The sequence below is a fragment of the Eucyclogobius newberryi genome, unplaced genomic scaffold (assembly GCF_026437365.1).
Source record: "Eucyclogobius newberryi isolate DKJ021-1_F unplaced genomic scaffold, fEucNew1.0.hap1 SCAF_6, whole genome shotgun sequence".
Lineage (NCBI taxonomy): Eukaryota > Metazoa > Chordata > Actinopteri > Gobiiformes > Gobiidae > Eucyclogobius > Eucyclogobius newberryi.
The window spans coordinates 9,879,620-9,896,200 of NW_027316278.1; the positions used below are offsets into that span (position 1 = coordinate 9,879,620).

Here is a 16,581-nt window from a genome sequence, read left to right on the forward strand (position 1 = left end):
GATAGCTTTTACGGTCTCTGTGCGACGGAGCCGCAAACGTTTCCCTGAATTCTGACTATTTGGCCTTCAGAGTGGCCTATAAACAATAGAGTTTTTCCAAATGACATGATATTTTGAACAAAATTCTAATTTGCCATCCTGATCATACAAGTATGAGAGCCAAAGTCATATTTTGTACGGCGTAACCGTAGCGATGACAGAAACATCCCATGTTATCCTTATGGGAAAATCGTAGAATCGCTCAAATCACCACATTTTTACGCTTCACACTTTAACAAACTCCTCCTAGGGCGATTGTCCGAACAAACTCATATTTGGGGAAAATCATCTACACAAGCGGGCCATCAAAAGGTATCCATATTTTGATTCTAAGTAATACGGTCTCTGTGTGGCGGACCCGCAAATATGTCACAAATGGAAAAACAGCGAAATCTCTAAAATGACCACATTTTTACGCTTCACACTTTAACAAACTCCTCCTAGTGCGTTTGGCCCACCGATCTCAAAATCGGTGTATCTCCTCTAGACAAGTGGGGCATCTAAATTTATTCAAATTTTATGGATATCATTTACGGTCTCTGTGCAGCTGAGCCCCAAACTTTTCGCAGAATTTGGACTATTTGGCCTTCAGAGTGGCCTATAAACAAGAGTTTTTCCAAATGACATGACATTTTGCACACAATTCTCATTTGCCATCCCCAAAATAAAAGTATGGGAGCCAAAGTCATATTTTGTACAGCGTAGCCATAGCGATGACAGAAACATCCCATGTTATCCCTATGGGGAAACCGCAAAATCTCTAAAATGACCACATTTTTACACTTCACACTTTAACAAACTCCTCCTAGGGCGATTGCCCGATCGAGTTCATATTTGGGGAGAATCATCTACACAAGCGGGGCATCAAAAGTTATCCATATTTTTATTCCAAGTGTCACGGTCTCTATGCGCTGGAGCTGCACATTTGACCGACATTTGTGTTCATTTGCACTGGTTAAGCACAGCATTGTACATGTCCAATGTGTCGCTGTCTTAGTTCTTAGACAATTGCGTTAGCGCCATCTCTGTAAAATGCAGAGAGCAGAGTCGGAAGGCCGGCGGCCCGCGAGGGCCGTTGGATGCCGCTTGCGGCTTTAATTTTTCTTGTTCTTCATCGCTTTGAACTCTAATTTGACCCCCTGAACATGCTCAAAAACTCACCAAACTTTGCCCAAAATTCAGAATCGGCGAAAAATTTTGTTTTTTCTGGGCCATTTTTTTTTTTTCTAAAAAAATGGCGCGACAGCGCCACCGACAAAAGTCAAAATACATTGCGCCTATGGGAGACGCCCCGAGGTCAACTTTGTCGTAGAGCTACGAAATTCGGGACACGCATTGCTCTCGTGAGGACAAAAAAAAAAAAATCATTGTGGCCACGCCCCCAGACTTACCCTATGGCCGCCATTTTCCTTTGAAAATGAAAATACGCTGTGTTAGCCATTTTGTTCACGTCAAACTTTGACGAACTCCTCCTAGGGCGTTTTGCCCACCAACTTCAAAATCGGCGTACGTCCTCTGGACAAGTGGGGCATCTAAAGTTATCCAATTTTTTGAGATACCTTTTACGGTCTGTGTGCGGCGCAGCCGCAAAGTTGGACAACTTATTTTGGAATATTGCAGATCTAAACATTGCTCCCATTTGATCAAAACGAGTCCGATTATGACCAAATTTGAATCAGTTGTTAAACTTTCTAGTTTGGACCAGTTTAGGCTGACAAAATTGAAATGGGCGCGATAGCGCCCCCCCCTACAGAGTGACCTTTAAATTAACATTGAAGGTCAAAAATTAGTTTTACCAAAATTGTCTAAACTTTACCCAAAATTCTATTTTGCCGTCCCGATCACAAAAGCCAATCACAAAAATGCCTCAATTTTTACAGCGTAGTCGTAGCGATGACAGAAACCTCCCATGTTATCCCTATGGGAAAACCACAAAATCTCTCAAATTACCACATTATTATGTTTTACACTTTAACAAACTCCTCCTAGTGCGTTTTGCCCACCAACCTCAAAATTGGTGTACGTCCTCTAGACAAGTGGGGCATCTAAAGTTATTCAAATTTTAAGGATAACATTTACGGTCTCTGTGCGACGGAGCCGCAAACGTTTCCCAGAATTCTGACTATTTGGCCTTCAGAGTGGCCTATAAACAATATAGTTTTTCCAAATGACATGATATTTTGAACAAAATTCTAATTTGCCATCCTGATCATAAAAGTATGAGAGCCAAAGTCATATTTTGTACGGCGTAACCGTAGCGTTGACAGAAACATCCCATGTTATCCTTATGGGAAAATCGTAGAATCGCTCAAATCACCACATTTTTACGCTTCACACTTTAATGAACTCCTCCTAGGGCGATTGTCCGATCAAGTTCATATTTGGAGAATATCATCTACACAAGCGGGGCATCAAAACTTATCCATATTTTGATTCTAAGTGCTACGATCTCTGTGTGGCGGAGCAGCAAATATATGTCAGAAATGGGAAAACCGAGAAATCTCTAAAATGACCACATTTTTATGCTTCACACTTTAATGAACTCCTCCTAGGGCGATTGTCCGATCAAACTCATATTTGGGGAAAATTATCTACACAAACGGGGCATCAAAAGTTATCCATATTTTGATTTTAAGTGGTACCGTCTCTGTGCCGTGGAGCTGCAAATATACTGTCACAAATGGGAAAACGCCAAATCTTTGAAATGTTCACATATACGCTTCACACTTTAACAAACTCCTCCGTGGGCAATAGCTCAATCAAGCTTTACTTTGGGAAATATCATCTACACAAGCGCGGCATCAAAAGTTATCCATATTTTTATTCCAAGTGCTACGGTCTCTGTGCGGCGGCGCAGCAAATTTGACTGACACTTGTGTTCATTTGCACTGGATTGGCCATGTCAATTGTGTCGCCGTCTGTCAAGTTCTTTTTTAATTCAACACACAATAAGGGCGCCATCTTTATCAAGTCGAAAGCGCAGAGTCGGAAGGCCGGCGGCCCGCGAGGGCCGTTGGATGCCGCTTGCGGCTTTAATTTTTTCTTCTTCTTCTTCTTCTCGGGACCAACCCCCCTATTTTTCACCCAGTGAACATTGACGAAAAGTCACAAAAAATTGCACACCTCTAAAAATCGTGCCTCTCTACATTCTGGCTATTTCCCTTTTCTAAAATAAAAAAATTGGCGCGTCAGCGCCCCCAAATGTACCAAAAATGCATTGAGAGATAGGAAATGACCCCAAAAAAATCTGATCGTAGAATCATGAAATTTGGCACAGAGGTAGATGGTGACAAGAGAAGTAAAAAATATTATTACGGCAACGCCGTCCACCCAACCAAATGTCGGCCATATTGGTTCAAAAATGGCAAAGCAGGACTCGGGAGTTTTTCCAAACGTCGTACTTTTACGAACTCCTCCCAGGGAGTTGGCTCTAAAAAGCTGAAATTTGGTGAAAATGCTACTGAGGAGTGGGACATCAAAAGTTATCCAAATTACATTGATACCTGTCACGGTCTCTGTGCGGCGAAGACGCAAACTTTAGCTAGAATTTCAGAAATCTCCCAAATTTAACATTTCTGCCGTTTGCACAGATAAAGTCCGAATTGCGTCAAATTAGAATCAGTTGTTAAACTCTTTGCGCTAAACATACGTGAACTGAAATAAATTAATTTGGCACCACAGCGCCCCCTACAGATTTTATATGGAGGTTAAGTGTTTAGTTTTGCAAAATTTTATGAAATTTGACACACAACTCAATTTTTGCACCCCCATCAAAAAAGTCAATGAGACCCATGTCATAATTGTTATGGCGTTGCCGTAGTGATGACCAAAACCTCCCATGTTATTCCAATGGGGAAATCGCCAGAACATGTTTACACTTTATACTTTCACCAAATCCTCCCAGGGCGTCAGCCCTATTAACCTGAAATTTGGTCAGACTCATCTTCAGGGGTGGACCATCAAAAGTTATTCACATTTTTATTCAAAGAGTCACGATGTCTGTGCGGCAAAGCACATTTTGCCAAGAATTCAAAATAAAATAGCTTTTTGATGGTAAAACAAAGGGGAGAAGATGTGACAGCGTCACGTTGTATTTCTTATTGTAAATTATGTTTTTGCTAAGAGTAGCATTAATGACAATGTTTAAAATAAGGTGATTGTATCTGTGTATTAGATCAAACAATTTAAAGAATAATAATTTACAAGTTGTTCTAACAAGTTGAAAGGTAGGTTTTTTTTTTTATTAAATTTTACTTTTAAAAATTAAGATTTTTATTTATTACGAATTATTTATTTAAAAAGTAAAGAATATATTTTTAAAATAGTCTAAATCTAACTTAAATAATTCACCTTGGATTGTCGAAGTTTATGTTTAAAAAGTAAAAAGATATATAAAATTGTTGAAATTTGAATTAATATTTTTTACCTGTGACCATGAAAGTGCCCAATATAGGATGAACTTTTAATTAATTTAATAAAAAATAGTTTTCCTTTTTACTACTTAGGCCGTGGCTGGAGAGCCGCGCCGCGGTCAAATGGCCGCGCAGTTTCAGGGACCGCGGCATTTCCCTTATAGCCCGTTATAGCCTCATGGCTAACCTTAACCCTAACCTTAACCCTAACCCTAACCTTAACCCTAACCCTAATCCTAACCCTAACCCTCTAACCCTAACCCTAACCTTAACCCTAACCTTAACCCTAACCCTAACCTTAACCCTAACCTTAACCCTAACCCTAACCTTAACCCTAACCTTAACCCTAACCCTAACCCTAACCTTAACCCTAACCCTAACCCTAACCTTAACCCTAACCCTAACCCTAACCCTAACCTTAACCTTAACCCTAACCCTAACCCTAACCTTAACCTTAACCTTAACCCTAACCCTAACCCTAAACCCTAACCTTAACCTTAACCCTAACCCTAACCCTAACCCTAACCCTAACCCTAACCTTAACCTTAACCCTAACCTTAACCCGGCGCGGTCTAAAACGGCACTAAAACGCGATCAAATAGCGACGCAGTTTCAGGAGCCGCGGCGCGCGGCCGGCACAAAAATAACATGGCAGTTTCGGCCGCGCGCCGCGGCTCTGCAGACACTCCCTTTTACTTAATAAATAAAAAAAGCTTTCATTATTTTTTTTTTTACTATAAATGTTAAATGAAAAATATTGCATTTTTTTTTACATTTTTAAAAGTAAATCTTAATAGTGATTTTTTTTCAGTACACCTGCTTGTCTCCATGGTGACGCCTGGAATCAATCAAATGTAGCTGCTCTAAATGTTCCCCAGGGAACATTTAGAGCAGCTACAAACACGATCAAAGTGTTTATCTGTGGTGTTTAACAGGAGGGTCAGAGAGGGTCAGAGAGGGTCAGAGAGGGTCAGGGAGGGTCAGGGAGGGTCAGGGAGGATCAGAAAGGGTCAAAGGAGGGTCATAAAGGGTCAGAGGAGGGTCAGAGCGGGTCAGTTAGGGTCAGAGGAGGGTCAGAGGAGGGTCAGAGGAGGGTCAGAGGAGGGTCAGATGAGGGTCATAAAGGGTCAGACGAGGGTCAGAGCGGGTCAGAGAGGGTCAGAGGAGGGTCAGAGAGAGTCAGAAAGGGTCAGAGGAGGGTCAAAGAGGGTCAGAGGAGGGTCATAGAGGGTCAGGGAGGATCAGAGAGGGTCAGAGGAGGGTCAGGGAGGGTCAGGGATGACGGTCAGAGGAGGGTCAGAGAGGGTCAGGGAGGATCAGAGAGGTCAGGGAGGGTCATAAAGGGTCAGAGGAGGGTCAGAGCGGGTCAGAGAGGGTCAGAGAGGGTCAGAAATGGTCAGAGGATGGTCAGAGGAGGGTCAGAGAGGGTCAGGGAGGATCAGAGAGGGTCAGAGGAGGGTCAGGGAGGGTCAGGGATGAGGGTCAGAGGAGGGTCAGAGAGGGTCAGGGAGGATCAGAGAGGTCAGGGAGGGTCAGAGAGGGTCAGAGAGAGTCAGAGAGGGTTAGGGAGGGTCACAGAGGGTCAGCAGGTCATGTGGCAGGGCAGTTTAAGGAGTAACAGCTCTGTGTCCTGCAGCAAGGGGCATCAGAGCGTCCAGGGTTCTGAAGCTCTGGTCCTGGAGCTCGGGTCCTGGATCTCTGGCACTAGGCAATGTGGGTGAAGTGTTTTGCCTCAGGACACAACAACACTTCCTCTAGCCACCCAGATCTCAGAGTCAGGGGTGAGGTCTGGTCATAAAGCATTGGCCTGTAAGGCACCATTGCACTGCTTCTATCTCATTCAAATACAGTTTTTTTAATGCTAAAAAACATGTATTCTTACTGTGAGTAGAGTCGCCTTTCCACAGATTAGACCTGTAACTTGGCCTATAGGGGTTACCTGTTACTCCAGAGACTGATGTCATGGAATATTCTAAGCAAATGTACCATAACCCTGAAAAGTCACATAGTGCACCTTTTAGTAAAAGTAAAAAATGGTAACTATAAAAAAAGATTACATATGAGTAGAGTTAAAGTAGAGTTCAAGTCAAGGTCGGCGCTCGAATGATAAACCGAGCAACTTTATTAAAATCATGTCCTGCAAATGAGTGCGTACACTTCTTATTGACTTGAACAACTTACCCAGCAACATGCTCCGCCTCCTCTTACTCTGACCAAAATACAACCTTCGGCGTAAAACCGTCCGTCCAGAGTCCTTATCAGCTGTCCACACTCACTCACACACACACACACACACACACACACTCACACACACTCACACACACGCTCACACACTCACACACACACACACACACACACACACACGCTCACACACACGCTCACACACTCACACACACACACACACGCACACACACACACACACACACACACGCACACACACACTCACACACACACACTCACACTCACACACACGCTCACACACTCACACACACACACACACACACACACACGCTCACACACTCACACACACACACACACACGCTCACACACACACACACACACACACACACACTTTCCTCACCTTCTTTTGCAGTTTCCAGTTCGTTGGAAGGTTTTAAAGACAGACTGTAAATACTCAGAGGCAGAAGCGGTGATGGTTTCTCCTGCCGTCTCACATCTCTGTGCCAGATACTGCACCGTGACTGTGCAGGGGCAGGTCACATGACTCAATGGTTTCGACCAATCGCTTAGGACTAATTAACGCTGCTTCAATTCCAACAAATCGGAGTAAAACTGTGATTAAAAACAAAAATGATAAGACCCAAAGTTTGTCAAAGTTTACTGTTTGTTTTGACTCAGTGCTGCAGCTGCCTCGGGGCAAATGGACTGAGGCGTGGAAACCAAACCGTGCCTCTGGTCTGGTAGTGATTATACTGTATATATAGTGAATGTGGTAACATATAGGAAAAAAGTCAAAGCTGTTTAACGAGAAAAAGAATGTTTATTTGATTTTGATACAGGATGTAACATTAAAAGTCTTCTCTCCGCCTATCTACCAACAGCTCACGTTGAGCATGTTCGATAGGGGGAACCCACTGTAAAATCAGGATTAGATCAATTACAGATTTCCATATTTTCTGGACTATAAGTCGCACCGTTTTGATGGTTTTTGCCGAGGTGCAACTTTGACATATATTTATACTTATATACTTATACTCCTGCGCAACTTATATGTGATATTATTTGTCTCTATTATGCATTTTTTGGCTGGTGCGACTTATATTCCGGTGCGACTTATAGTCCAAAAAATACAGTATGTAGATTGAAGGCCCCTGTTAATTTACAGTTTTTTCTGCCCCGAAGGTAAAAGAAAGTTGTGTGAAATGTGGAGTGAGAAATGGGGTTGAAGCCGCAGTGGCAGCAACCACACCTGAGCCACGCCCTTAACCACTGAGCCACGGCGAGTGCCACTCTACACCTTTACAAAGCATTTGGAATTAAACACATAAAATCACAACTATTCTCGTAACATTCAGGACAAAATATAAAACTTCCCCCACCTCCGATTTAGTTTATTTTTATTTGCTTTTTTCCTCGTAAACCTCCTTGTTTGTTCAGACACAAACGGACCATGTGATTGGTTAATCTACCTGTCAGTATTTTCAAAGTGTGTGGTCTTGGCTGGTCAGAAAGTGCGAATCATATAGATTATTAGTGTTTACCTTTGGACAGGACGTTTTTTTCGAAGTACCCGGGCATGTTCATGTTCCCGGCCGGTCTGTACTGTCCCACCACAATAACAAGGCTTCCATTGGTGCTCATCCCCAGCCCCAGCTCTTTGCTGTCCTTCCACACCACCTGAGTGAAGTGTCCTGAACACACGACACACAACATGTGACAGAGAACACACACATGACACATGACACACAACATGTGACAGAGAACACACACATGACACATGACACACAACATGTGACAGAGAAAACACACATGACACATGACACACAGCATGTGACAGAGAACACACACATGACACATGACACACAACATGTGACAGAGAACACACAAATGACACATGATACACAACATGTGACAGAGAACACACACATGACACATGACACACAACATGTGACAGAGAACACACACATGACACATGACACACAACATGTGACAGAGAACACACACATGACACATGACACACAACATGTGACAGAGAACACACACATGACACATGACACACAACATGTGACAGAGAACACACACATGACACATGACACACAACATGTGACAGAGAACACACACATGACACACAACATGTGACAGAGAACACACACATGACACATGACACACAACATGTGACAGAGAACACACACATGACACATGACACACAACATGTGACAGAGAACACACACATGACACACAACATGTGACAGAGAACACACACATGACACATGACACACAACATGTGACAGAGAACACACACATGACACATGACACACAACATGTGACAGAGAACACACACATGACACATGACACACAACATGTGACAGAGAACACACACATGACACACAACATGTGACAAAGAACACACACATGACACACAACATGTGACAGAGAACACACACATGACACACGACACACAACATGTGACAGAGAACACACACATTACACATGACACACAACACGTGACAGAGAACACACACATGACACATGACACACAACATGTGACAGAGAACACACACATGATTCACAACATGTGACAGAGAACACACACATGACACATGACACACAACATCTTAAAGAGAACACACACATGACACACAACATGTTAAAGAGAACACACACATGACACACAACATGTTAAAGAGAACACACACATGATTCACAACATGTGACAGAGAACACACCCATGACACATGACACACAACATGTTAAAGAGAACACACACATGACACACAACATGTGACAGAGAACACACACATGACACATGACACACAACATCTTAAAGAGAACACACACATGACACACAACATGTTAAAGAGAACACACACATGATTCACAACATGTGACAGAGAACACACACATGACACATGACACACAACATGTTAAAGAGAACACACACATGACACACAACATGTGACAGAGAACACACACATGACACATGACACACAACATCTTAAAGAGAACACACACATGACACACAACATGTTAAAGAGAACACACACATGATTCACAACATGTGACAGAGAACACACACATGACACATGACACACAACATGTTAAAGAGAACACACACATGACACACAACATGTGACAGAGAACACACACATGACACATGACACACAACATGTTAAAGAGAACACACACATGACACACAACATGTGACAGAGAACACACACATGATTCACAACATGTGACAGAGAACACACACATGACTAGGGCTGGGTATTGCCAAGACCCTCACGATACGATACGTATCCTGATACTTGTATATTCCGATACAATTCCCTCATTACGATACGTATCCCGATACATTTTTGAAAAAAGGGTCTTAAAAATGGTTAACCAAATGGTTAATGTTTTTACTCTGAATAAGAAAATGTATGAAATTTCATGTTTATCCACAAAGCACTTATTTATAAATCCATTCTGCTCTAATAACTTCATACATCCAACCAACTGATCCAAATAGAAATATGAGGAACACATTTCTAGTAAATTATTGCATGTTTCTTGCCAAACAATTGGCCTGGTCTGAACCTGCTGCAGCAGCATCTTCTGCACAGATCAGCTTCTGCTCAGGTCCACAGCTCCTTCTCGAGAGATGATCAGCACAAACAGCAGATCAAAAATACTATTTCACCTCGTTTAAAGCCTACGGGCCAGAAAAATCTTTATTTATTTATTATTATTTATTTATTTTAATAAAAAATATTGATACTGTGACTCAGTATTGATATGCGTATCGATACAGAGTCCGTGACGATACATCGCCGTATCGATATTTTGAACACAGCCCTACACATGACACACGACACACAACATGTGACAGAGAACACACAAATGACACACAACATGTGAAAGAGAACACATGACACAAAACATGTGAAAGAGAACACAAGACACACAACATGTGAAAGAGAACACACAACATGTGAAAGAGAACACAAGACACACAACATGTGAAAGAGAACACAAAACATGTGAAAGAGAACACACAACACAAAACATGTGAAAGAGAACACAAGACACACAACATGTGAAAGAGAACACACAACATGTGAAAGAGAACACAAGACACACTACATGTGAAAGAGAACACATGACACAAAACATGTGAAAGAGAACACAAGACACACAACATGTGAAAGAGAACACACGACACACAACATGTGAAAGAGAACACACGACACACAACATGTGAAAGAAAACACATGACACACAACATGTGAAAGAGAACACAAGACACACTACATGTGAAATAGAACACAAGACACACAACATGTGAAAGAGAACACACAACATGTGAAAGAGAACACAAGACACAAAACATGTGAAAGAGAACACAAGACACACTACATGTGAAAGAGAACACACAACATGTGAAAGAGAACACACAACATGTGAAAGAGAACACATGGCACAAAACAAGTGAAAGAGAACACACAACATGTGAAAGAGAACACAAGACACAAAACATGTGAAAGAGAACACAAGACACAAAACATGTGAAAAAGAACACACGACACACAACAAGTGAAAGAGAACACATGACACAAAACATGTGAAAGAGAACACAAGACACAAAACATGTGAAAGAGAACACATGACACACAACATGTGAAAGAGAACACAAGACACACAACATGTGAAAGAGAACACAAGACACACAACATGTGAAAGAGAACAAACAACATGTGAAAGAGAACACATGACACACAACACGTGAAAGAGAACACAAGACACACAACACGTGAAAGAGAACATAAGACACACAACACGTGAAAGAGAACACAAGACACACAACATGTGAAAGAGAACACACAACATGTGAAAGAGAACACATGATACACAACATGTTAAATGGAACACACGACACACAACATGTTAAAGAGAACACACGACACACAACATGTTAAAGAGAACACACGACACACAACATGTGAAAGAGAACACATGACACAAAACATGTGAAAGAGAACACAAAACATGTGAAAGAGAACACACAACACAAAACATGTGAAAGAGAACACAAGACACACAACATGTGAAAGAGAACACAAGACACAAAACATGTGAAAGAGAACACAAGACACAAAACATGTGAAAAAGAACACACGACACACAACATGTGAAAGAGAACACAAGACACACAACATGTGAAAGAGAACACAAGACACACTACATGTGAAAGAGAACACATGACACACAACACGTGAAAGGGAACACAAGACACACAACACGTGAAAGAGAACATAAGACACACAACACGTGAAAGAGAACACAAGACACACAACATGTGAAAGAGAACACACAACATGTGAAAGAGAACACATGATACACAACATGTTAAATGGAACACACGACACACAACATGTTAAAGAGAACACACGACACACAACATGTTAAAGAGAACACACGACACACAACATGTGAAAGAGAACACATGACACAAAACATGTGAAAGAGAACACAAGACACACAACATGTGAAAGAGAACACACAACATGTGAAAGAGAACACAAGACACACAACATGTGAAAGAGAACACAAGACACACTACATGTGAAAGAGAACACACAACATGTGAAAGAGAACACACAACACACAACATGTGAAAGAGAACACATGGCACAAAACAAGTGAAAGAGAACACACAACATGTGAAAGAGAACACAAGACACAAAACATGTGAAAGAGAACACAAGACACACAACATGTGAAAGTGAACACACAACATGTGAAAGAGAACACAAGACAAAAAACATGTGAAAGAGAACACAAGACACACTACATGTGAAAGAGAACACACAACATGTGAAAGAGAACACACAACACACAACATGTGAAAGAGAACACATGGCACAAAACAAGTGAAAGAGAACACACAACATGTGAAAGAGAACACAAGACACAAAACATGTGAAAGAGAACACAAGACACAAAACATGTGAAAGAGAACACAAGACACACAACATGTGAAAGAGAACACATGACACAAAACATGTGAAAGAGAACACATGACACAAAACATGTGAAAGAGAACACATGACACACAACATGTGAAAGAGAACACATGACACAAAACATGTGAAAGAGAACACAAGACACAAAACATGTGAAAGAGAACACAAGACACAAAACATGTGAAAGAGAACACAAGACACAAAACATGTGAAAGAGAACACAAGACACAAAACATGTGAAAGAGAACACATGACACACAACATGTGAAAGAGAACACAAGACACACAACATGTGAAAGAGAACACACAACATGTGAAAGAGAACACAAGACACACTACATGTGAAAGAGAACACATGACACACAACACGTGAAAGAGAACACAAGACACACAACACGTGGAAGAGAACATAAGACACACAACACGTGAAAGAGAACACAAGACACACAACATGTGAAAGAGAACACACAACATGTGAAAGAGAACACACGATACACAACATGTGAAAGAGAACACACGACACACAACATGTGACAGAGAACACACGACACAAAACATGTTAAAGAGAACACACGACACACAACATGTTAAAGAGAACACACGACACACAACATGTTAAAGAGAACACACGACACACAACATGTGACGGAGAACACACGACACACAACATGTGACAGAGAACACAAGGCACACAACATGTGAAAGAGAACACATGACACAAAATATGTGAAAGAGAACACAAGACACACTACATGTGAAAGAGAACACACAACATGTGAAAGAGAACACAAGACACACTACATGTGAAAGAGAACACATGACACAAAACATGTGAAAGAGAACACAAGACACAAAACATGTGAAAGAGAACACATGACACACAACATGTGAAAGAGAACACAAGACACACAACATGTGAAAGAGAACACACAACATGTGAAAGAGAACACAAGACACACTACATGTGAAAGAGAACACATGACACACAACACGTGAAAGAGAACACAAGACACACAACACGTGGAAGAGAACATAAGACACACAACACGTGAACGAGAACACAAGACACACAACATGTGAAAGAGAACACACAACATGTGAAAGAGAACACACGATACACAACATGTGAAAGAGAACACACGACACACAACATGTGACAGAGAACACACGACACACAACATGTTAAAGAGAACACACGACACACAACATGTTAAAGAGAACACACGACACACAACATGTTAAAGAGAACACACGACACACAACATGTGACGGAGAACACACGACACACAACATGTGACAGAGAACACAAGGCACACAACATGTGAAAGAGAACACATGACACAAAATATGTGAAAGAGAACACAAGACACACTACATGTGAAAGAGAACACACAACATGTGAAAGAGAACACATGACACAAAACATGTGAAAGAGAACACAAGACACACTACATGTGAAAGAGAAGACACAGCATGTGAAAGAGAACACAAGACACAAAACATGTGAAAGAGAACACACAACATGTGAAAGAGAACGTACGACACACAACATGTGAAAGAGAACACACGACACACAACATGTGAAAGAGAACACACGACACACAACATGTGAAAGAGAACACATGACACAAAACATGTGAAAGAGAACACACAACATGTGAAAGAGAACACACGACACACAACATGTGAAAGAGAACACATGACACAAAACATGTGAAAGAGAACACAAGACACACTACATGTGAAAGAGAACACACAACATGTGAATGAGAACACACGACACACAACATGTGAAAGAGAACACATGACACAAAACATGTGAAAGAGAACACATGACACAAAACATGTGAAAGAGAACACATGACACCCAACATGTGAAAGAGAACACACAACATGTGAAAGAGAACACACAGCACACAACATGTGAAAGAGAAGACACAACATGTGAAAGACAACACAGGACACACAACATGTAAAAGAGAACACATGACACAAAACATGTGAAAGAGAACACAAGACACACAATATGTGAAAGAGAACACACAACATGTGAAAGAGAACACAAGACACAAAACATGTGAAAGAGAACACACAACATGTGAAAGAGAACACAAGACACAAAACATGTGAAAGAGAACACATGACACAAAACATGTGAAAGAGAACACAAGACACACAACATGTGAAAGGGAACACACGACACACAACATGTGAAAGAGAACACATGACACAAAACATGTGAAAGAGAACACAAGACACACAACATGTGAAAGAGAACACACGGCACACAACATGTGAAAGATAACACATGACACAAAACATGTGAAAGAGAACATACAACATGTGAAAGAGAACACAAGACACACAACATGTGAAAGAGAACACACGACACACAACATGTGAAAGAGAACACAAGACACACAACATGTGAAAGAAAACACATGACACACAACATGTGAAAGAGAACACAAGACACACTACATGTGAAATAGAACACAAGACACACAACATGTGAAAGAGAACACACAACATGTGAAAGAGAACACAAGACACACTACATGTGAAAGAGAACACATGACACAAAACATGTGAAAGAGAACACAAGACACACTACATGTGAAAGAGAACACACAACATGTGAAAGAACACACGACAGACAACATGTGAAAGAGAACACATGGCACAAAACATGTGAAAGAGAACACAAGACACACTACATGTGAAAGAGAACACATGGCACAAAACATGTGAAAGAGAACACAAGACACAAAACATGTGAAAGAGAACACACAGCATGTGAAAGAGAACACACGACACACAACATGTGAAAGAGAACACATGACACAAAACACGTGAAAGAGAACACAAGACACACAACATGTGAAAGAGAACACATGACACAAAACATGTGAAAGAGAACACAAGACACACAACATGTGAAAGAGAACACACAACACACAACATGTGAAAGAGAACACACGACACACAACATGTGAAAGAAAACACATTACACACAACATGTGAAAGAGAACACAAGACACACTACATGTGAAAGAGAACACAAGACACACAACATGTGAAAGAGAACACACAACATGTGAAAGAAAACACAAGACACACTACATGTGAAAGAGAAGACACAGCATGTGAAAGAGAACACAAGACACAAAACATGTGAAAGAGAACACACAACATGTGAAAGAGAACACATGGTAAAAACATTTGAAAGAGAACACAAGATACACAACATGTGAAAGAGAACACACAACATGTGAAAGAGAACACACGGCACACAACATGTGAAAGAGAACACATGACACAAAACATGTGAAAGAGAACACATGACACACAACATGTGAAAGAGAACACACAACATGTGAAAGAGAACACACGACACACAACATGTGAAAGAGAACACATGACACAAAACATGTGAAAGAGAACACAAGACACACAACATGTGAAAGAGAACACACGACACACAACGTGTGAAAGAGAACACACAACACACAACATGTGAAAGAGAACACACAACACACAACATGTGAAAGAGAACATATGACACAAAACATGTGAAAGAGAACACACAACATGTGAAAGAGAACACACAACACACAACATGTGAAAGAGAACACACGACACACAACATGTGAAAGAGAACACATGGCACAAAACATGTGAAAGAGAACACACAACATGTGAAAGAGAACACACGACACACAACATGTGAAAGAGAACACATCACACAAAACATGTGAAAGAGAACACACAACATGTGAAAGAGAACACACGACACACAACATGTGAAAGAGAACACATGACACACAACATGTGAAAGAGAACACATGACACACAACATGTGAAAGAGAACACAAGACACACAACACGTGAAAGAGAACACAAGACACACAACATGTGAAAGAGAACACACAACATGTGAAAGA

The 16,581-nt window shown here is 41.1% G+C and overlaps 1 protein-coding gene across 1 annotated transcript in view; it reads right to left on the reverse strand.

Annotated features, from left to right (window-relative positions):
- Positions 1-16,581, reverse strand: part of glipr2 (GLI pathogenesis-related 2) — a 49,828-nt gene that overhangs the window by 14,737 nt on the left and 18,510 nt on the right. Inside the window, exon 7 of the mRNA XM_072432905.1 lies at positions 8,174-8,323. Coding sequence (XP_072289006.1) covers positions 8,174-8,323 — 150 coding nt within the window. The remainder of the gene's footprint in view (positions 1-8,173; positions 8,324-16,581) is intronic.